Source organism: Schistocerca americana, chromosome 4 (genome assembly GCF_021461395.2).
Source record: "Schistocerca americana isolate TAMUIC-IGC-003095 chromosome 4, iqSchAmer2.1, whole genome shotgun sequence".
NCBI lineage: Eukaryota > Metazoa > Arthropoda > Insecta > Orthoptera > Acrididae > Schistocerca > Schistocerca americana.
The window spans coordinates 819544652-819569048 of NC_060122.1; the positions used below are offsets into that span (position 1 = coordinate 819544652).

The following is a 24397-nucleotide window of genomic DNA, read 5'->3' on the forward strand; positions in this document are numbered from 1 at the left end:
AATTTTTTCTAAGTCAGGTAACAGACAATTTACCAAGAACCAACCAACACCTTTAAATATTTCATATATTTTTCTTTCTGTTGTGACAGCCTTGCTGAACTTGGTTATGATGACTGAATCATCAGAAAAGCGCACTATTTCTGCTTAAACAGTGTAAAATGGAAGGTCATTTATACATATCAATAACAGTAATAGCATCAGAACAGAAGAGATTCATGAGGGCTGAATGAGTTAACTAAAATCACTCTATCAGTTACATACAAGGTAAACTTACTCACCGTACCTCTTAAGCAACCAACTTTCAAGTTTCTGTGATTTTCACAGATAAACATCTTGGACAGATCACAAAAACCTTGACAGATGAAATCACCTTGTAGTTCTCACATTTTAATAAGAGGGTCAGTCTAATATCTTAATTATCACATCTACATCTACATGGATACTCTGCAAATCACATTTAAATGCCTAGCAGAGGGTTCATCGAACCACCTTCACAATTGTCTATTATTCCAATATCGTATAGTGCGCGGAAAGAATGAACACCTGTATCTTTCCGTACAAGCTCTGATTTCCCTTATTTTATCATGGTGATCGTTCCGCCCTATGTAGGTCGGTGTCAACAAAATATTTTCGCATTCGGAGGAGAAAGTTGGTGATTGGAATTTTGTGAGAAGATTCCGTCGCAATGAAAAACGCCTTTCTTCTAATGATTTCCAGCCCAAACCCTGTATTATTTCTGTGACACTCTCTCCCATATTTCGCGATAATACAAAACGTGCTGCCTACTTTGAACTTTTTCGATGTACTCTGTCAGTTCTACCTGATAAGGATCCCACACCGCGCAGCAGTATTCTAAAAGAGGACGGACAAGAGTAGTGTAGGCAGTCTCCTTAATGGGTCTGTTACATTTGCTAACCTTCAAAAAATGAAGTTACATGTTTAATTTTTTGTTTGTTTGTAGGTACATGTCTGCAGCCCTGGTCTACAGTGAAATCCCTGTGACACATTACCATAGCATGCCACCCGAAAAACCAAACAAAATGGCACAGCCTATTGATAGAGTGCAGTATCCTGCGGGAATTCATTTTGTTGCATTTAATGCGGAAAACTGCTGCGACAACATATGCTGAGATGGTAAAAGTGAATGACAACAATGCACCATCATATGACCCAGTGGTTACGTGGGACAGAAGCTTCCAGTGGGTTAAATAAGTATCCATGAAAAATAACAAAGTTGCAGACCATCTCTCTTTGAAGAAATGGGGATTGCAAGATAACTAAAGGCCTTGCTGCTCAAAGACCAGAATATGATAAGTGAAAATAAGCCCTGGATCAGTTTTCAAGTTCTTGCAGGACATTTTGAACACAGTAAATGTTGTCACCCGTTGGGTTCTGCAACCGCTAACAACCATTCTAAAATTCAGTTGAATCGAGGCAGTAATGGAAACGTTGCAGCTATGTCAGGCCAATTCAGGTGACTTCTTTAGCAACCAAATAGCCATGGACAAGTGTTGGGCATATAATCATGGTTCTTACACAAAGGAGCAAAGCTAACAGTGGAATCAACTGTGTTCATCACCCATCCATATTAGGGCAAGGTGATGCTGAGTATTTTTTGGGACTGCTACAGTTTGGAGGTAACGGATTGTGTTTGTGAGGAGCAACCTGTCAAAGAAACAAACTATCAAAATCTTATGATGAGGGTATAGGAAACTATCAAGATGTAGCATTACAGAAAGCTGTCTGATCGAGTGTCTTTGCTCCAGAACCAGATCCTAGCTCATTCTGCACAGAACAGTCACACATGCTCCTTGTATGGGTTGTCAAAGTTTACCACACTTCCTATATTCTCCTGATATGGCACCCAGTGCCTTTATCTTTCCTTGGATGAAGAAACCATAGTGTGGCATGTGTTTCCAGAATGACAGCCTGGTTGTCTTAGAGAGGGAACATTTCCTGAACAGCCAAAATCAGACTTCTACAACCAATGTCTCCTCCAAGTCATCCATAACTGGCAAAAATGTGTCACTGAAGTTTAAATACAAGAGAAGGCCTTACAACATCCCCAGGTTTCATGGTTACAGCTTGATTTTTTCAAGCTGGTAATTCAAACTTCATTATTGCTAGTACATGATCAGTGAAATGGTAGATAGCATGTTCAGTGGAAAGATGCTTCTGAGATCTAAATTGTGACTGAGTCAGAATGTTAAATGTACAGACATAGTAAACCATCCATTAAAACATTACCAGTTCCAAAAAACTTTAAAAGGAAGCTAATATTGAAATAGGTCAATAGTTATTAATATCTACTGTATCTTTCTTAGAGAATGGTCTAATGAAGTTCTATTTTACTCTGTCTGAAAAGATACTTTGTGCAAGTGATGCATTACATATATGACTCCGTGCAGTAGCTATATTAGCATATGACACAAAAACAATGAGTGCAACATTATAGCTCTACTTAAAAAGCTGGATTTTCCTTCAGATCACATGGAGGTGGGGGCAGGGTAAAAAACACACACACACACACACACACACACACACAAAAGGGGAGAGAAAGATAGAGAGAACTGTAAGTTATAGAACGAGATGTTCAGTGCAGTTAAGGTATATGTTCATATTACTGCATGTATTGCACTTATGCATTACTCATTTAAAATGTTCTGAATCAACTGGACACCTATTAAGACACTTTACAAAAAACATATTCTCGCTTTCATGTTGCACACAGAAGCATTATCAAGTTATCAATGTACAGGAAAACTTGATCAAAGTAGAACATCTAAGGTCTGGAAATCTGCCCAAACAGAACAAGGATATCAGTCCTGACACACTCAGTACACTTTTATATGCTAATTTTTTGCAAAAAGTGCAATGTGCCTAATGCAGAAATACAACGTAAATTTTATGACTTAATTAATAGCTCATTGTATAATGCAGGAAAGAGCTTGTACAGTACTGTACTACAGTATACGTTAGTTATTCACGCCTCTAAAAGAACGCTGCATTTTACACAGTGACTGTACAACCCTGACAATGCCATTAAGTGGTGCAAAACCAAGAAAAGTGGTTCAGCACAGTGCGGTGCTCGGGTGTGGAGATGAAGCGGTGCTGCTGTCTGCAACAGTGAACAAGTTACGTGCAGTGTAGGTGCATCAAAGGAAATGGTTCATTCGTGAGGACACTGTTTGTCAGAGTGTCTCATTTTCCATTATCATTGATGCACATGGGTGTTCATTTGGACATTGTTGCATACCTTCCAATACACTGCTGCAATGTGTGAAATGAAAGAGGTGGATGTTGTTCCATTAAACAACGGTTTTTACCAGTCAAGGTCAAGTATTCCAAAGAAGTGCACTACCTGCGTTATTTTCTGCCAGTTTTAGTTAACTAGTAGCACTTTAAGGGGCAAGATGACTTTTAACAAAAAGTAAGTGTCATTAACACTTAATGAAAAGAATAAAGTAATCAAGGTAAGTGAGAACGATAAACTTCCTGTGCGCAAAATAGTGTTGCATTTCAAATGTGCTAACACAAAAATTTACTATACTTTAAGAACAAGGGTAAGACACAGGATGAATGGATGAACGGGGACTGGTGGATGAAAAGAAAGGTGAAGAGATTGACAAGATAGTGTGAGGGCAAATACTTACCTTTTTCTGCACCCCTGTTCTGGAGTTAGGTTCTGAAAGTCACTACAGAGCTTGGAAATACACAGTTTAAGGCACCCACAGGATGGCTAGAGAGTTTCAAAACTGGGCACAACATTTTGAGTCATGAAGTGTGTGGGGAACTTCAGGATGTGTGGGAAAGTGTAGCAACAGAATGGAAGACAATGCTGTACCATTTACTCAAGAATTATGACCCAAAATACAAGTTTAATGCCAATGTAATGTGACTGTTTTTTCGTGCACTGCTTTCGATATCTCTAACAACTCAAGCGAAAAGTGCACCTGTGAAAAAATGTCCAAGGAAAGACTCATTGTACTGCTGTGAGGAAACATGTTACGTTAAATGGAGGAGCCACTGGTGATTTGCAAAGGTGGAAAAACCACATTGTTACAAAAACATGGACATTAGTAAGCTTTCAGTCACATGGCAAAACAATAAAAGCGTGTGGATAGTGAGTGGTCTTATGGAAGTAGGGCCAGGCACCTCAAAATGAAAAAAGAAAATCACCAACTTCTCTTTTTCCTAGATAATGCAACCTGCCACCCAAAACTCAAGTTATCAGGTGTGAAACTGGCTTGGTCCCCACCATGTTCAATCAGCCTCACACAACCCAGGAAACGCATTCAAGTCTCACTATAGGCGATTATTGATGCAGTCTCTTAAACTTAGTTTCAACAGGTTCAAAGTGCATTTGCTCTTGCATGATCAGTTTCTATACGGGATGCAGTCAATAGGATTGGTTTGGCAGTGACGGAAATAAAGCTTGAAACCGTTAACAAGTGCATCAACAAAGCAGATTTGGAGACCAAGATGCTTCTGTGGCCATCGAAGCTAAAAAAAATGTAGCACCAATTGCTGAACTAATTAAAATGCATAGCATTTCATGTACTGCAGATGACTATGTTCAAAGTTACAACTTTCTGCCAACTCACTTCACTTTTACTTCAGCAATAGATCTAATAGTAATCTGCAACAGTGGAGAGGACAGGAAGAAACAAAGGAAGAAGAAGAGGAGCAAAATGATGTTCCTAGAAAAATTAGTACAACTAAAGAAGCTATGGCATGCATAAACAATGTTACGAGATTTGCAGCACGCACAAATTCTATCAAGCTGTATAGTGCAAAAAATTGCATAGAAAAAACAGTTTTGCGCACGAAATTCAAACAGGACACCCTTCTTGATATGTGGTAAAAAAACTGAAACACAATGCAAGTAGACACAGGAATAATATGTATGTACTTACAACAATAAACAAATTTAAAGTTGGAGTAATGATACAGAAACGCCTTATTATTTAAAGTTATTGTAATAGTCTAGTGATTTACTGCATAATATACAATAAGTGAACAGCTATTCTGTAGTAGTGAAGGTATGTCAATATGTGCAGAATTACAAATTTATACTACTGTGCATGATACCTGGCAAATGTAGCCTAGTGAGTTTTGTGTAATCTGGAAACTTGTCCAATTTGGAAAATTATTTAAGTCCCATGTGATCCAGTTTTGAGCAAGTTTTGCAGTATTACATTAGTACGAAATACCCTGCACCGCATCACTACACAGTGGCTTCTGCAGTGTATATGTAGAAGTGGCAACAGTGAAATTATTTATTTAGTTTAAAGACGTAGTATGTGTTTTGAATATTCTCCAAGAAAATTAAGGTTTCATTGACTTGTGATGTAGCATGACAGCAAAGATAATGAAAAAATATTTTTCCATGTGCTCATATTTTTCCTTGAATGTTATCAGATATTTATTGCATCCAGTGATTCACATTTTTAAGGAAACTGTCCAATGATATATAGGTAACTCAGTCAAGGCACACTTACGAATATGGTAGGCCCCTTACCGCATGCAGTAGATGTCTTTTTTTATGGCAGTTTTTTAACTCAGTGAATGAAAAATTATTGGGAGATCTCTGAATTTAATTTTACATAATTTGTGTGGCCAGTGTAGCATGCTTGTATTTGCTCACATGAACTCTAGGGTCTCTACAATAATAAAAATGCAATCCAATTTAATGCAATTGAGTAAGGTTATTACCAACAACGAAATGTAAACTTTTCACCCTCTTGTATTACAGCATCATTCAAAGGCACAGAAAACACAGGACCAACATTTTTGGGTGATGCAGTAACAATTTTTGCCTTTTTGAGTGGTGGACTTGGTGACTTCTGTGGTCTCTCCAGTTGTTTTGTCTCTGGCATAGCAACCTGCATCTCGACATCAACCTGTATACAAACAAATGATGACTCATTACTACGACACAATAGAATCTTGGCACTTACAATGACCATGAATAAATATAGTTACTTACTCACAGGCATAGTATGTGACAGAAAATAACTACACTCCAAGTTCATCCCATCTGTCTATCTAAGACTGTAATATACAATGTAAAATTACTGCAAAAATGTGTCGCATGTTAAATGAAATAAGTTCATTTCACGATAATTTTAAAATTATTCACATAAATGACACATCAAATTCATCTTAAAATATACTGAAAAATCAACAAATGTGTGACAGAATGTGCACACTATAAATACTGGTATCCTCAGGGGAACTGAGGGAAGGAGAAAGAATATAGGATTTATTGATGAAAAAAGATATGTTGGCAGCTCAGAATTGCAGAGCACAGTCAAATAAATATGGAAGTATATTTTTAGAATACATGGCTTATATAAGAAACAGAATGTTACTGGAGAACTTTCATAGAACAAGTTCACCTTTTATCTTTGGAGTGGGAGGGACTGTTCTGTACTTCAGTGACTATGGTTAGTTTATTGTTTATTTTATACACATTACAGTATGATTCATTATATGGGCCAAGATGAGACTATTATTGCAAAAAAGAAAATTCACTCATTTCTGACAAAAATGGAGAAATAACTATGCATGTTTCTTTCAAAGGATTTGGCATTTACATTATAATGTGAACCCGCCTGCAAATGAATTAGCCAGAAAACACCTGTCTGAACAGAGATCATTATCAGCTCATACAGAGATAAGAAACTAGACATAAACTGCAGCTAGGCATCATAGAATGTCATCTCTTCCACCTCAAGTTCATTAAATATGACATCATTAAAATAAGCATCGCAAAGTTTGAAAAAATACTGTTCTCAAAATAATAATGTATGTTTCTGAGACAAAAGCAGTAATGAAACCACTGACATTTAAGAACAACATCATAGGATTTGTTAATAAGAAAGAAGTGGAAATGGAGAACTGATGAATATGTTCATCATAATACCTGAAACCACATGGTGGCATTAGGCATATAAAAGGAACATAATCCAACCAGTTAAAATGTCATCCATATTCCTCAGATATTAAAACTAGACAGAAAGCTATTTATTGGAGGGGAACAGCAGAAATGAACAAACAGAGAGCACAAAAAGAAAAAGGCAGGTTACAAATTATTTCAAGTGGCTCAGGAACCTAATGTAAGGCTTTCAACTGGACACCGCCCTGGAACAGAGCAATCCAGAAACAACAACCTACCTGTTCTTGCACAGCTCCTGATATTACTATCATTTTTTTATTAGACAACCTAGTTGTATGAATAACACACATAAAGCTATTACACAATTTAACTATTTTCGTATTCAAGCAGAGATTCTCAAAGTTTTATTGTTCACAGTGTAATTTCCTGATTACTGATGCATACATCCAAACTGCCATATATAAAGGTTAAGTAAATGTGCAAGCTTTCGGAGCCAGTGGCTCCTTCTTCTGGCAGAAAGGTTGAAGGAGAAGGAAGAGGAATGAAGGACAGGGGATGACGAGGCTTAGAAAATAGGGGAGTTTGGAAAGGTCACCCGAAACCCCACGTCAGGGGAGACATACTGGACAGGATGAGAAGGAGAGACTGATTGTTGGGGACTGCACTGGAAGAGATTTGAAAATCTGAGAGCTTAAAGGTGGAAGATACGGTAATAGGCAAGATAGAGATTATTGGCACATCATGAAACAGTTAATATGAGCAGATAGCTAAGTTCATTGTATGTAGCAGAGGTGAAGGGTGGCAAAAAATGGACAAGTCAGAAAATAAAAGATACAAAAAACTAAAAGGGAGTGAAGAAAACAATAGTTACTGAGAAGCAATGCTGAGACTGAATAAATTAATTTAAATTAAGAACAAGTGGGTGTTGAGAACCAAGAACATGTTGTAATTCCACTTCCCACCTGTGAATTTCTGAGGAATTGGTGTCTGGGGGAAGAATCCAGATGGCATGTGTGATGATATAGCCACAGAGGCCATTACTGTGATCTAGTAGAGCACACATGATATTATGTGCTGCCAGTATACAGCTCTGCCTATGTCCTTTCATCCTAACTGATAACTTGGTGGTAGTCATACCAATGTAAAAGGCCAAATAGAGTTTACATAACAGCTGGTACATGATATGTGATGTTTCCCTTTGTTAGTATATGTCTTGCCAGTTACAAGTATAGTATATGTGGAGGTAAGAGAATTCATATGGTAAGTTTTACACTGGGGGCAGTCATAGGTGCAGGAGCCATAGGGCAAGGAAATGGTGCAGAAGGAGCATAGGGTCTGACCAGGATATTGTGGATAGTGGGGGTGGAGGGCAGCAGACAATAAAAAGCTATTCTAGGTGTGGTGGGCAAAATGTTGGCTAGAATGGATCTCATTTCAGGGCATGATTTTAGGAAGTCATAGAATTCTTGAAATATTGGATTCAAGACAAGGATAATACTGAGTGACAAGAGCTGTACCCCTAAGTTATTTATTGGAGGAGGATTGGATGCGATGGCCAAGGAAATCTGCTTTTGAACTAGGCTGGCGGGATAATTACTTCCAGTGAATTTTGAGGTGAGAATGGTGCTATATTGCTGTAAAGAGTCTGCATCTGAACAAATACCTTTGCCTCAAATGCCAGGGCTCTATGGGAGGGAACATTTGACATAGAACAGATGGCAACTGTCAAAATGTGAGTACTGTTGTTTGTAAGTAGTTTAATGTGAACAAAAGCTTGAAACTGACCCTCATTGAGGATGATGTCAACATTAAGGAAAGTAGCATGGTATCTGGAATATCCCATGTGAAATTTGCTTCTGATAATTTATCTAGAGATTGCAAAAAGTTTAGCAGGTCAGTCTCACCATGAGTCCATGTGGTAAAAATGTCACTATGTATCTCAACCAAGCCATGGGAAGGCTTATGGATCCCAGAAAAGCCCTCTCCATGAAAACATGATATGGTCAGCATAGGAAGGAGCCATCCTGTTTCCCATGACCGTGCCCCTGATCTGCTTGTATGTCTACCCCTCAAAGATAAAATAGCTGTTGGTAAGTGTAAAGTTGGACAGGAAAACCGTAATAAGTTTGAAATCAGGAGGGCGCTGGTTGAGATAAAGTTCAGCAGCAGACAGACCATATACATGAGGAACATTGATATAGAGGGAGGTGGCATCAATTGTGTCAAACAAAATGTGCGGGCATAGATTTCAGATGATCTAGGAAATTGTTGGTGTCTTCGAGACAGTAGTGACATCTTTATACTGTACACTGAGGTGACAAAAGTCGTGGGAACCTCCATTTGCCTGGCAGTGCAGCAACTCGACGTGGCATGGACTCAACAAGTTGTTGGAAGTCCCTTGTAGCATTTTTTACATAAACTGACTTCTTGATTATGTCCCATAAACGTTCGCTGGGATTCATGTTAGGCAATCTGTGTGGCCAAATCATTCACTCAAACTGTCCCGACTGTTCTTCAATCTACTGCAAACAATTGTAGCCTGGTGACTTGTTTGGGGACATGAAGTCCATGAATGGCTGCAAATGTTCTCCAAGTATCTGAACATAGCCATTTCCAGCCAACGATCAGTTCAGTTGGACCAGAGGACACAGTCCATTAAATGTACACACAGACCACACTATTATGGAGCCATCACCAGCTTGCACAGTGCCTTGTTGCTGCTAATAAAGACACCTGCATTGGTTGTCTGCTGCCACAGCTCATAAATGTCAAATTTTGCCACACTGTCCTAATGGATACGTTTGTTGTACATCCCATACTGATTTCTGTGGTTATCTCACACAGTGTTGCTTGTCTGTTAGCACTGAGAACTCTGCACTAATGCCACTGCTCTCGGTTGTTAAGTGAAAACTGTTGGCCACAGCTTTGTCCGTTGTGAGATGTAATACCTGAAATTTGATTTTCTTGGCACACATTTGATATTGAGGATCTCAGAATACTGCATTCCTTAATAAAATTGAATGTCCAAGCCATCTAGCTCCAACTATCATTCTGCATTCAAACTCTGTTAATTCCCATTGTGTGGCCATAATCACATTGGTCATCTTTTCACATGAATCATCTGAGTACAAATGACAGTTCCTCCATTGCACTGCCCTTCTATAATCTGTGTGTGTGATACTACCACTGTCTGTGCTTATGCATTTGAGTATCCCGTGACTTTGGGCACCTCAGTGTAGACTGCAGGTTTTGATCAACTGAGGCAGATATACATTAGGCGAGAGCTTTGAAGACAGCAACTATGAGGTGGCCAGGGTGATTAGGTATATGGATCTTAGGAAAAAGGTAAAAAGTGAGGCTGTGTGATTTGGGTGTGGTAAGAAGTTCTATGGATTGAGGTGTTAGTCCTTGTGAGGGGCCTGAGGGATTGTAGGTCAGTTTGAATCACAGAGATGGGATCTTGATGACAGGTGCTGTACATAGAGCCAGACAGCTGGTGTAGACCTTCATTTACATACTACCATCAGTCAAGTACCACAGTGACAGAGCCCTTATCTGCTGGGAGAATAATGATGGAGTTATCAGTTTTTAGCCCTAAATTTGCATTTAATCATGATGCTTTGGTGAACGACCTTTTTCCTTCACACATAATGCCAACTGGAAATATCATTCTGCAACTGAATCCCAAAACCTTTACAACAGCAAACCGACACTGAACCATGCCTTGAACAGTTATGACAGCAATCCCAACTTGATCCACCACTGCTAGCACAAAAACACCCCTTACACCCTTTTACACCCAGAATTGATTCACAATCCTTTCTCAGGTCACTGTAACATGATCGTAGCCTGTCCTCTGAAGCACTCCAGGTTCTTAGTTCCCTAAAAATGCAGAAAAATTTATGTTTCAGCGAATTTTGGTAGTACCTGGGAATCCCTACAGAAGTAGAAATCATTTAGGTCGTATCTTCAATTTTGCCGATTTCCCTGTTACACATACTTAAACAGACTTGCTCCTTTGATCATTGTACTTTCATGTTCATTAATTTTGCTGGTTTCCTGCGATAAAGTAAACTATAACAACAAATTTGTAGTTTTATTCATACATACTTCTATTAACAGTTGTGCAGAACAACGCATCAAGCAATTCTCATTTAGCCACAAGCATGCAAATATTTATTTGTAAATATCTTTGTGATCTTCTTTGAGTCAGTCAGTCCCGGTTAATTTATCAACTGGTTAACATCTTACAATTGCTCCCAACTGAAATGTATTGTCAGTCAGCTATATGATTCCAGCCAAATGTAATATTATATTGTGATTCACTCTGCAGTTAATTATTAATTCGCAGATATCATATGGATTGTTTGTATGAACATTTACAACCTCATGTCATTCCTGGCTAATGTTCACATCACTGAGAGGTAAAGGTTGGATTAAAGCCAAGTTGAAATGTTTCAGGGTACAAATTGGATTCAATCCCATTATCTTTAGGTTTGAGGCACACACATTACCACTAGACCACCAGTCCCTACATCAATAGGTTGGTATTGCTGATAGGAACTTAACATTCAATATGAGAAAATATGAAGATGAAGAAAACCTAAGACTTAACAAAGCAGTAAAAAATTAAAGATGCAAATAATATTAAGCTTTTGCTATTTAATGTTTTTCCAATATAATACATGTTGTTAAACAATGAAGTTCAGAGTCTCCATGTAATTAAGTCCTACTATGCCTCACACCAATATTATGTCCCTTGGAAATAAAAAAATGTTTGTCCTATACCTCCTCATGTTTTTATCAAGACCTGTCTTCCATTTTCAATATCTGCAAAGACTTACAATATAAAAGTGAGCAAGCAGGTAAATATTTCACAACAACAATTCCTGCTATGCGTTAACATTTTCCTCCTCAATAATTTTTTCTGGAGACTCCTCCACAGGGCATCTGATTGCAGCCAACTGAGACACACTTATGGTTCAGGAAAAGATTCCTGATAGACTCAAATATGTACTTTTTTATGCCCATCAGAACCATCATCTGGAGAGGTGAAGGAAAGAATTAAAAAACCTGGACATCCTTGCAGAAGAGGGGCCTTCCAGGGACTCTAACTTCCCCAACTTTGTGTAATGTAAACTGAAAATGATGAGGACGTAAGTGCCTCAATGCCTGAGCAACATGCAGAGATGGAGTCTCCTCCCACCATAAGTGGAACTCTCCGCTACTGTGCTGCAGCACGTCATGCAGACTGGCAGGTGAAACACAACCTGCTGGGCACATGTCACACAAACAAAACTCTGGAATGAACACCACAGTATTACCATGTGTTATCAATGCTCAGTTGTGCACAACACTAACATTTTCTACATGACAATGGAAAATCCAGAATGGACTATAACAGAAGTATGAAGGTGATAGTTGCCACTCACCATATAATGCAGATGCTGAGTCCAGGATTGCCACAACAAAAAGATTGTGAGAAAGTGAGCTTTTAGCCAACAAGGCCTTCATCAGAAATAGACAACATACACTCACATACTCATGCAAATACAACTCACACACACATGACTGCAGACTCTGGCTGCTGAGGCCAGAACTATATGTCATCTATTTCTGACAAAGGCCTTGTTGGCCAAAAGCTCACTTTCTGACAGTCTTTTTGTTATGCTTATCTGTGACTCAGCATCTCCACTACATGATGAGTAGCAATTATTCTCTTCATAATATTGTTATTTTCTATATAAGTGTAAAGTGGTTTGATAAACATTCCATGGACAAGAAGGTACTTATCTGGACAATCGACACCCTGTCCCCAAGATCAGCTGATCTCACTCGTATTCAACGTGTATAGGATGCTGCCAAGACTGGAGAGCTCATCTTGAACCCTCACTCACAAATCATTATAGTGAGGTGCATTATTGATGACTTTCGAAGCATCCCAGTGTGTTCTGGATTCCAGACAATGATGTGTTGACAATGTCATTACCGAGAAAAGTAATCTGCCTGCTGCTAGGAAGGTGAGATGAAAACAAGTGTTCTTTTGTGTTTATACAATATTGAAACGACTGATAGTTCATATTCTTTGATTAACATTGAAATCAGCTACAATTCTTTATTCACACCTTGTCCACAGTGACAGATGTCTCCTTAAGCAGCTTCGCAGCAGACTCCGCAGCTCTGCGTGCTTCCTCTGCAGCTGCTGCCGCCGCCTGTGCAGCTGCCGCTTCTGCTCGAGCAGCTGCTAAGCTTGCCTCCACAGCCTGCTGCTCCTACAACAGAATAGTAATTTTTTGTGTGCGGAAGATAATCAATAGTACTAAATGAAGCGTAACATACAACTTCAATGCAACATTTTGATTTGAATGTTGTGAATGATTTCATCTTTATCTGACAACTCTTAATTCATTCCTCCCAATTGCTGGATACATCATTAATTTGCTTTAACCAGCACCTGAATGTTTCCAGATTAAATCAGCACAGACATTTCATAGGCACAATAACACCGACATCTAAAAAGAAAGAGATTTTCTGCATGGCTGAAAAGATCAAAGAGTAAACAGATCTGCACAGTTTTCACACAAAAGTCAACTATAAAAGTTTTACAATCAAAGTTCCCTTGAAACTTTAATTACTGATGACATTTTAAAATATTAATTTTTACACCATCACAAGTAAAACCTGTTCAGATCCCTAAGTCACTTGCTTTGTGAAGATATCAGCCACTTTATATTCACTCTGTATATCCTCAGAGAAAAATTTACGCTCCTGAAACTACAATACAAGGAGAAAATGCATACATAAATAGGCTTTGATCGCTTGCAACTTTCACAATTCCTAGCCTACCAACTGTGCTTGCAAAATAGACTCAGTAAGTGGATATAGTTCCAATGGTGCAAGTTCAATTAATGAGCGAGTCAACCATAGGAACTCTTTTGCTGCTTCTCTGGCAACTACAAACTGAGTTTCACGTGTTGATAATACCTCACAGGTTCAGCACCTGCTGGCTGACCTTGCTACACAAAAGCTGTATGTGAAGAGAAATTCAGTCACAGAATAATCAGTGGTTGTTTCACTGGCATGGTTAGCATTACTAACAAAATGACTTCAGTTCACATGAAGCTCTGAAACTATTTATAGCAGCTCTGTTACTCTGACATATTTTAAGACATGTTTCAGCATTAACTGCTGACTACTTCCTAGTTTTACCAGGAACAGTGGTATATAGTTCACATCAAAACAGATCTTAGACACAGTCATCACACCGTTTCTTAATAGGGAGCTTTAGTTGCCATACATGTAAATTGCTACACTGTACATACTTCTTGACTAATCATGGTACAGCATTTACTCCACCAAATTAAATTGATGGAGTAATGTGGTGCTTAAGTGTTATGACTGATTAAAACAAATCCATCTTCACCACACCTGATAAATGTATTAGTTCATAATCTTGAATTCAATTTGCAATCTGCTTAGTAAATCATTGATGATATTCTTTTCAGTTTTTCACTACACATCCCATAACCAACACATAAAAAGTATAAGCTTGTGAAGTTTATCATATCAGAGAGGTCATGACACACACACACACACACACACACACACACACACACATCAGTGTTGCACTTCTTGTTTTCCTGAAATGTTCTATATCCCGGAGGTCTCTTCACTAAGGATCAACTGGAACAAAAAGTACATCTACTTTAATCTAATCCAAACTGACACATTTGAGCTGTAAATGCGACATCTTGGGGATTGTTTTAACAATTGTCTTTTAAAGAGTTTCATACATTATTCGTATCATCAATAAATCCCACAAATTCCTTCCTTGAGCAGTACCACTTAAAAAGGTTGCCTTTAAGCCAAGCTGTGCTAGTGTAAACAGTCATAGTTGGAGTACTCAATACTGTCGTAATCCGTACAAATTATGAAAATGTATATATGTATGTACATACCAGATCTCCTCCTAAACCACTGGACCAATTTAAACCAGACTTGGTACACACATCATTTACTGTCTGGGAAGAATCATTGTAGGGGTAAGAACCACCCACTATCAAAGGGATAGGAGTGGGGGTGAAAATGCAGTGAATAAATGATGTGAGAATACCTACAATTTAGTCATTCAGTATTTGAGAATGAGAGCACTTAGAGACTTGCAACAACCTTTAGACATAAGTTCAAACTTTTAAGAAACTTTTTCTTGCTGAAGACCCCCTCAAAATGATGAAAGGAGAAAAGTTCATTGCTTACTACTTTTTCAATGTTCATGCAACATCACTGCCAGATGAATGATAATGTTTAAATTTATTACTTCTTTACTACTATCTGTTTTCACAGTGTATAGTGCATACAGAATACTGTGGCCGGTAGATGCACAGATGGCAGGGCACGTGTGGGAGAGTGGTAGTGGAGGGGAGACACTGTAGGGGAAATCCAGGGTGCTGGAGGGGAAGTGCCATTCTAAAATGAAACCTACACTCACATTTTCTGTAAATATTAAGTGGGGTCCTCCACACCCAAACTTGCTTGGTGGCCATTCAAAAAGATCTACTGTCACCTCTGCTTTGGTTAGCATCTAAAAAGAATTTCACCAAAAATTCTGCAATTTATTTTCACCTGGCCTGTTGCCCCTTTGTAGCCTTAAGAGAAGCCTGATGAGTGGCAAATTTTGAGTAAAACCTACTCATTTCTCTCACTGCCATGTTAAAATTTGCTTCTTTTGTCAAAACACAGCACAGTTTATACAGTTTCACCTCACTAACATGTATGCAGATGCAGTGGCAAAAGAATTCTGAAAAAGTGAGGAAAAGTATGGTCAGTAGCTTATGAAAAAACATATTCTCAGTACTAAATAAATGTGTAATGTCTTCACTTATGTTGTTCGAGATCGTTAGCATTTCTCGTTTCACCAGCTATCGATGGCCCTTAAAAATTGCATTCTTTCATCAAAAAAGACTGAAATTAGTGGAATAACATGGTAGATACTGAAGTTTTGCATAATAACCATATGGCAAAATACTCTCCTCTTTGTGTGCTATCATTTGCCAAAATCTCATTTCAGTATCTCAAACTGTCTACGAAATATGAGTAATGTTATGGATATTTCACTCTAGCTTTATTGGTGGTGTGGTGCCATCACAAATGAGTGTCGGATCAATTTTCTCGAGATTAGTGTCAGATAGAGCCCTTCACCTACATCTAAAGAAAAATTCAATAGATTAGATAAATTTCTTAAACTGCAACATATTATCTAATACGCATCAAGCACAAAATCACTGTGACCTCTATTTTTAATCACAAACTTTTACAAATTTTGCACAGTGTCTTATTTCCATATAAATATCACATTAACTATGACCATTAATGAAATGATGGGTACCTCATCATGAGTCTGACATATAAAGTTATAAGCAAAGCAAAAATGAATTTTTTGTACTGAATAGTTTCTGAAAATCACTTGAGAAAGGCTGCAGGGCCTGTGCCTTGATGCTGTAATCACCCAACGGCCACAATGTTTCAGACACTGTTGGTTTCCCCTTTCGAAGAAACAAATGAACTCACAGTACACCTTGTACAAAAACTGGTCACTGCGCATCAGCCACCATATGGTGCACAGGCTATATTTTGCAGATAGTATTCACACATATCACTGAATGTACCAGAAAAATTATGACATTGTACAACATACAGTTTAGGAGATATGAGATCATAAAAACTGAGATGAATGAAAAACTTCCGCATCATGCAAGACGTTTTAATTTATTACTTCTTTACTGAGGAGATATGACATCACAGACACTAAGAGGAATCATGCAAGACATTGCAATTTATTACTTCTTTCTGCTACCTTTATTTGCAAACAGTATCCACATAAGTTGCTGAATGTATGTAGAAAAATCTATCACTGCACGACACATAGTTCAGGAGATACGATGACATAATCATTGAGCTGTATGAAAACGAAACTGCAGGGTGAAGTTTGCTAGACATACAGGAGAAATGTGTGTACAAATACTTATGAAATGTGTTAAATACACATGAAATACACTACTGGCCATTAAAATTGCTACACCACGAAGATGACATGCTACAGACGCAAAATTTAACTGACAGGAAGAAGATACTGTGATATGCAAATGATTAGCTTTTCAGAGCATTCACACAAGGTTGGCGGTGGTGGTGACACCTACAATGTGCTGACATGAGGAAAGTTTCCAACCAATTTCTCATACACAAACAACAGTTGACTGGCGTTGCCTGGTGAAACGTTGTTGTGATGCCTCGTGTAAGGAGGAGAAATGCGTACCATCACGTTCCCAACTTTTATAAAGGTCAGATTGTAGCCTATCAAGATTGTGGCTTATCGTATTGCAACATTGCTGCTCGTGTTGATCAAGATCCAATGACTGTTAGCAGAATATGGAATCGGTGAGTTCAGGAGGGTAATACTGAATGCTGTGCTGGATCCCAACCGCCTCGTATCACTAGTAGCCGAGATGACAGGAATCTTATCCGCATGGCTGTAACGGATCATGAAGCCACGTCTCGATCCCTGAGTCAACAGATGGAGACGTTTGCAGGACAACCTTCTGCACGAACAGTTCGACAACGTTTGCAGCAGTATGGACTATCAGCTCGGAAACCTTGACTGCAGTTACCCTTGATGCTGCATCACAGACAGGAGTGCCTGTGATGGTGTACTCAACGACGAACCTGGGTGCACGAATGGCAAAACGTCATTTTTTCGGGTGAATCCAGGTTCTGTTTACAGCATCATGATGGTCGCATCCGTGTCTGACGACATCATGATGAACGCACATTGGAAGCATGTATTTGGTATCGACATACTGGAGTATCACCCAGTGTGATGGTATGGGGTGCAATTGGTTACACATCTCGGTTACCTCTTGTTTGCATTGACAGCACTTTGAACAGTGGAGCCCATGGCTCTACCCTTGATTCGATCCCTGCGAAACCCTACATTTCAGCAGGATAATGCACGTCCGCATGTTGCAGGTCCTGTACGGGCCTTTCTGGATACAGAAAATGTTCGACCGCTGCCCTGGCCAGCACATTTTCCAGATCTCTCACCAACTGAAAACATCTGGTCAATGGTGGCTGAGCAACTGGCTCATCACAATACGCCAGTCACTACTCTTGATGAACTGTGGTATCGTGTTGAAGCTGCGTGGGCAGCTGTACCTGTACACGCCATCCAAGCTCTGTTTGACTCAATTCCCAGGCATATCAAGGCCGTTATTATGGCCAGAGGTGGTTGTTCTGGGTACTGATTTCTCAGGATCTATGCACCCAAATTGTGTGAAAATGTAATCACATGTCAGTTCTAGTATAATATATTTGTCCAATGAATACCCATTTATCATCTGCATTTCTTCTTGGTGTAGCAATTTTAATGGCCAGTAGTGTATGTTTGATTTACCTGTGAGAACAGCCATGGGTAAAAAGCTCATTCTAAACCCGTGGAACGATTTCAGTCCAATTTGGTACAAATATTAGTTACATTCTGGAACGAAGTACCATAGGGGTAACAAAACCATCACCCTCCTATTAGGATCAGTGTGGTAACGTGGAGAGAGAAGGAAGCATGGGGGGATGGATAGACGCCAAGGGGGAATGAGGAGGAGGAGGAGGAGGAGGAGGAGGAGATGGACAGAGACAGGGAAGAGGGAAATGGACAGAGAGAAAGGAGAGCAGGATATGGACAGAGAAAGGCAAGAGAAGGGGAGGGGAGGAAATGGATGCAGAAAGGAAAGGGGAGGAGATGAACAGGGAGAGGGGGAGGAGGAGATGGATTTAGAGGGGGGAGGAGATGGAGAGAGGGGGACACAGCAGATGGACAAGGGGGAGGGGGTTAGCAGATTGACATAGAGAGGGAGGAGGAAGAAACAAACATTGATAGGGGCCAGAGAAGATGGACGGGGAGTGCAATGCCAGGTGCTCAGCTAGTTATAACATAGTAAGTGATTGGATTGTTTCATAATACATAATACCCACTGAAACCCTGAACAACTAGCTGGTTTTATAACAATTCAAAATTGCTCTGTTTCAAAGATGAGCCTTTGCATTTCGAGGCCATCTTCCTTTGGGTGTATATTCCACTGAAGACATGATGACCCACACTGTCTAACACATTTCTACATACGGTATCAGTGACATAAGTGTCTTGACTTGGTACTGACTTACATCCCTTGTCTGGAAATACATCAGGGTTTTTCCTGTATCTTCTGGCTTAAATGTAATGTTTCCAACCCTGTCAAAAAATGAAAACTATAAATAGTTTCAATATTATAAACAAGAACTGCCCATTACCCCTTTCCTTATAAGTTCTATGTCACTCTTTTGGAACATGTACATAACATTAAATTACAAATATTAATAGTATTTAGACAAGCATTTCACCTGTACAACACATATGGAGTCTTCGCACCAAATCTATTTGCCCACAGTTCAATTGAGAATGTACATAGCACTAATGATTGCTGCTGGCCATAAACATATTGGCAAATTCATTAACAAGAGCACTCACTTTGCAAGTTTTACAAGTATTCTCTTTGAATGTTCAGCATAGCCACAGTGTTGAGAATAAAGGAATCTACAAAAATCAGTTATTTACCACTGGATTTCAGAAGTCATTGAGGTTTTTAATTTTCAAATTCATTGTGACCACCGTATTGAACCTCTGACTGGATACCACGAAAATTTTTACATAGTCTCTTGCAAAACACATGACTTACCTCAAACATCCTAAAGACTCATTTTTTAAGGCTACACATAAATCTGGCTGTATTACTTCCACAAGCCCATTGTTACAGCGTTAATGTTCATGGAAACTATCACAGTATTGCTTCTCGAACAACAGAAAGTCTGGGTAGGAGCATAATCAGTATTATGAAAATGACAGATTGCTGCTTACCATAAAGATGATACATTTGAGTTGAGCCAGGCACAACAAAAAGACTGTTAACATTTAGCTTTCAGCCGAGCCTTCTTCAAAACAGAAAAGAAAACATACATACATTCACACAAGTGAGCACACCTCATGCAGGCATGACCACTAACTTTGGCTGTTCTGGCCAGAATGCAGTGGTGTCGCAATGTATGGAAGCAACAATCTGGAGTGAAGTGGGGAGGGGGAGGAATAGCACAGTACAAGTGGGGGGCAGAGGGGCCAGTGTTGCATGGTGGTGCATGTACAGGTTAGACGATAGCTGGACAAGGCTGGCAGGTGCAGTATCAGGAGGCTGCGGGGGAAGGTGGGGGAATGGAAAAGGAGAGGGACAGAGAAGGGGGAAAAGACTAGTGGATGAACTGGCAGAGGGCAGTGCATAATGAGGGTGAGCGGACACGATTTGGGTGGGGGTGCAGGGTGCACCCACTGGTTTTTTCCCCTTCTCTGTCCCTCTCCTTTTCCATTCTCCCTCCTTCTCCCACAGCCTCCCAATGCTGTGCCTGGCAGCCTTGTCCAGCTATCATATAGCTCCTGCACTCTCCACCACACGGGACTGACTCCTCTCGCCCGTTCCCTGCCCCACTCCGGATTGCTGCTCGTATATGATGCGACACCGTAGCATTCTGGTCAGAGTGACCAGAGTTATCAGTCACGTGTACATGAGGTGTGTTTGCTTGTGCGAATGTATGTATGTTTCCTTTTCTTTACTGAAGAAGTCTCTGCCCAAAAGCTAAATGCATGACAGCCTTTTCAATGTGCCAGTCTGAAATTACGACATACTTTCCATCTAACACAAATGTTCCTAATCATTTATCAAAGCTTTGAAGCAAATTCTTCCATTTCCTGCAACATTCACCATCAACATGAACCTCAACCAGTGCTTATAAAATGAGAACACTGAAAACCATTCACCGTGATGTGTTAAGACGATCTCCTGAACAGCATTCAGAAATTCACTGATAAATGCTTAACTGCTGGAAACACAGCCAGAAGTATGTCCATCACTTTTAAGCAGTTTCCTTTATCAGTATACAGACTGTATTCCTAATGTGTCTTTCTTCCCCAAAATTTAAGTACTTGAAAGACTCAGGTGATAGCTTGTCTCATTTGACAATTTGGTAAACCTTTTGATTTGTTTCCCTTTACTACATTCACTTTCAACTATTATTACCACTTATGCACACAGCATTATCATGTGTTAAAGCTACAAATTTATCAGGTGTTTGCAGTCTTCTGGCAGAAACTACATATTTTGTTGAAAACTTTCGTTTAACAGCCATCAATGTGTGGTACAAAATATGATTAGTCATTTCCCTTCTGGCTGTGATTTTCCATATTATTTCCTGCATGGTAAACCTAAAACGTTCTGTTTGGATAGAGGTTGCTTTGTGTATTGTTCAAAACTTCCTTCTCATTTTCACTCATACATGCTGAGCTGTTCTCCATGCAACTAACACAGTCATTACTTAAGGCTGTAATGTTTCAATAATAATCTGACTTACTGACTGATAAATGTTATCTCATTCTTTCTGTATCAGGTTATTTGCTGCAGCTTGTCCTGCAGTTGTACCATCTTTCAGTAACTCCAGTTTTAAGATCCTAATTGTGGAAACTTCATTTACTTCTTTGACACTTCCATAAATTTCATTTACGTCTTTACTGTGCAAGTCACTTACAATGTAGGTTGAGTGTACTATCAGTTTTTTATTTTTATTTATTTATTTTTGCTCTAATGTGCTGTTCACAAATGGTGCCTCTGCCCAAACACAATTTGTTACGATTTTCTCATTGTGGTCATTCCAAGAGATGTATACGTGAAGAAGTTGCCTGATTATTCTTAGAACAGAGTTTCTCAGGATTTTAACAGTAAATCTTCCCATGATGCACAAAGCCTCTCTTGTAATGGCTGCCATTGGAACTTGATGAATCACTCTGTGATGCTATTGTGCTTACCAAACTAATCCATGACAAAACAGACAGCTCTTACACCTTTTCACTGTAGGATGCACATATTCAACAGTTGAATTGATATTTGTGAAAAATTCCTTGCAAGAGTGCTTTGGTTCATTTTCTTCTGAAGATGGCATTCTACTTTGAACAGTGTGAACAGTTTTGCTGTAGTGTATTCATCTATAGCTTTAATAATTTCTCTGCACTTTCTTGATGCATAAAAGTTATGACTTGACTTCAATGATCACGTTTTCTTAAGAGGACTAACAACTATCTCTGTAGTTGACTGATTCAGGGTATTTAATTCTTCCTCTATTGATGCAAAATCTGCATCATCTGCACCATGGGAAGCTTCACCTTGTTCAGATACTATCATTGTTGTTATTCTGTCAAAACATTTAGAACACAAAATGTCGTCACTGGAAACGTCTTCACTTTGAAACAGTGTCTTCAAACGAGAACACTTACTCCTAACCTGAACAAAGTCTGTTTTTTGTTTGTCTTATATGTCACTCTTTTATGGATATGCAAATAGTCAGCACACTTCACTCTCCTGTGGCCCCAGTCAGAAGACATTTCAAACCGTCCTTTTCACAAAACACACTGCAAATGTGTCAACTGACAAATTCCTCACGAAAACACAGAACTCATTGGAACGTCTCAGATTTCTTAGAAGCCTCTTCAGTAAACAAATTAGCACTGAAAAACTGCAATACACAAACCTGCAATGAACAACCAAGACAAAGAAACTGACAAGACACTACAACAAATTGTAAGAAATATCTGCAACAATGAAAGTGAAAAGAAATAACTGCAACAAAGAAAGTGAAAAGAAATAACTGCAACAAAGACAATAGAAATAAACATTGCAACAAAGAAATTAGTAAGAAACAACTTCAGTGAAGACATATATTGCTCTTGAAAGTTAAAAAAAATAATGATTTTTTTAAAAATAAACCTTGTCCAACTTAAAAGTCAAAGCTCTCCTTTACAGAGAATATAGTACTACTAGGTACTAATCAACAGGAAAAAATCTAACTTTTCTGGATTGGCATTTCCGGCAAAAAAAAAAAAAAATTTCTGTAAATTATAAAAAATAATTCAGAAGGCGACAGAAAAAGAACTTTGACATATATGTCCAAATGGAAGATACCATTGAAATCATGAAGCAATTAACTTTAAAATAAAAAAACTCTAACAAAATATCTAGAACTGTTACAGAGATACAGCATTTTAAAAAAATTTCCAAAATTCGCATCTTCAAAATGGTGTTCACAGCATCATCTTTGGAGGCCTGTATCTTGGGGATATAATTTATTTATTTACTTATTTTTGAGAAAAGAAAAAAATATGTGTTTCTTACTAACTCCTGAATTGCAACATATGCTAAATTCAATAACATCTGAGACTATGAAGGTAACCCCCTTGCCTGAAGGGATATGGATTATGCAGTAGTGAGTAGCCATTTATCCTAATTCATATCATTATTCCATCTCAGAGTGTCCATTGTTGGGTAAAACTATGTATACAGCCATTAGACTGGATAAAGATTGAATGATGAAAGTGTAATATCAACTCTTAACCTACTCAGAAAGAGGTACAAAACTGCTTCCTAATGTGTTGAGGACTGAAGACATCGATCAGTTTACTCAGACCACAATAAGTGTTTCAAAATTTTTAGCATATTATAATAGGTGCTCCAAAACCATCAGCTATGCAAAATTCTATGTGGCAAATCAGTTCAGTAACCAATGCTGGTGGGTTGATTATTCCAGCCACACCAATAAATGCATGTTTGTTTTAGAGAGCAGGCTGGTCATGAGACAGATTAATGACCTGCCCCCACCCACACTCTCTGCCCCTCCTACCTCACCCAAGCAAAGTACAGAAAACACAGAGTGAGACATTCCCTTTAACCTTTAACTACATTGTCCAGACCACCACAGTTGTCATTTACCGTTCAAAGGGAAAATAGATGCCATAGCAAAATGTCTTAATCTTTAATTTGTTTACATGACAAATTTTTATTTGCTCACGTATAAGTGACATGAAATAACTAGAAAGAGGATGCCATTTATCAAACAAATATTACTAGTTTTCTTTTACATTTTGCAAGTGTCAACTGTGTGTCAGAGTGACATAGTATCTGCACAATTTCCTCGGAAAAACCATGAATTTTGACAAAGGAGCTGAGAAACTGCACTCGTAGAGCACTACAAATTTTGGTGAAGAACTTGAACAGATTTTTGATGTAGCATATATGACTATGATTAATATTGACAAAGAAAAATAGTTTTTAGTCAGTCAACAGTTCAAGAATAGGCCAGGGTTCATGCACGAAATCATTCATCAGCTGTCTGAGACAGGGAGAAAAGCTTCTGAGTGAGAAGTGGTAATCATGAAGAGGCAAAACCAAAGCAAATGTGTATTTATAATATAAAATAAACATAATAATGTAATGGGAAAGAATAAAAAAAAGAAAAACAAAAATTCAGTACCCATTTAATGCTGGTAATTTACACATATTTTTGGTCATTTAGCCTTCTATTGTTCAGAGTGCTTTTGTATTT

General features: G+C 38.7%; 1 protein-coding gene across 3 annotated transcripts in view; it reads right to left on the bottom strand.

Annotated features, from left to right (window-relative positions):
• LOC124613951 (muscle M-line assembly protein unc-89) overlaps positions 1–24397 on the bottom strand; it is a 722488-nt gene that overhangs the window by 147531 nt on the left and 550560 nt on the right. For all 3 annotated transcript variants that reach the window (XM_047142722.1, XM_047142721.1, XM_047142719.1), the window contains 2 exons: positions 13027–13173; positions 5716–5903 (listed from right to left, as the gene is read on the bottom strand). In XM_047142722.1, the coding sequence (XP_046998678.1) occupies positions 5716–5903; positions 13027–13173 (335 nt within the window). The remainder of the gene's footprint in view (positions 1–5715; positions 5904–13026; positions 13174–24397) is intronic.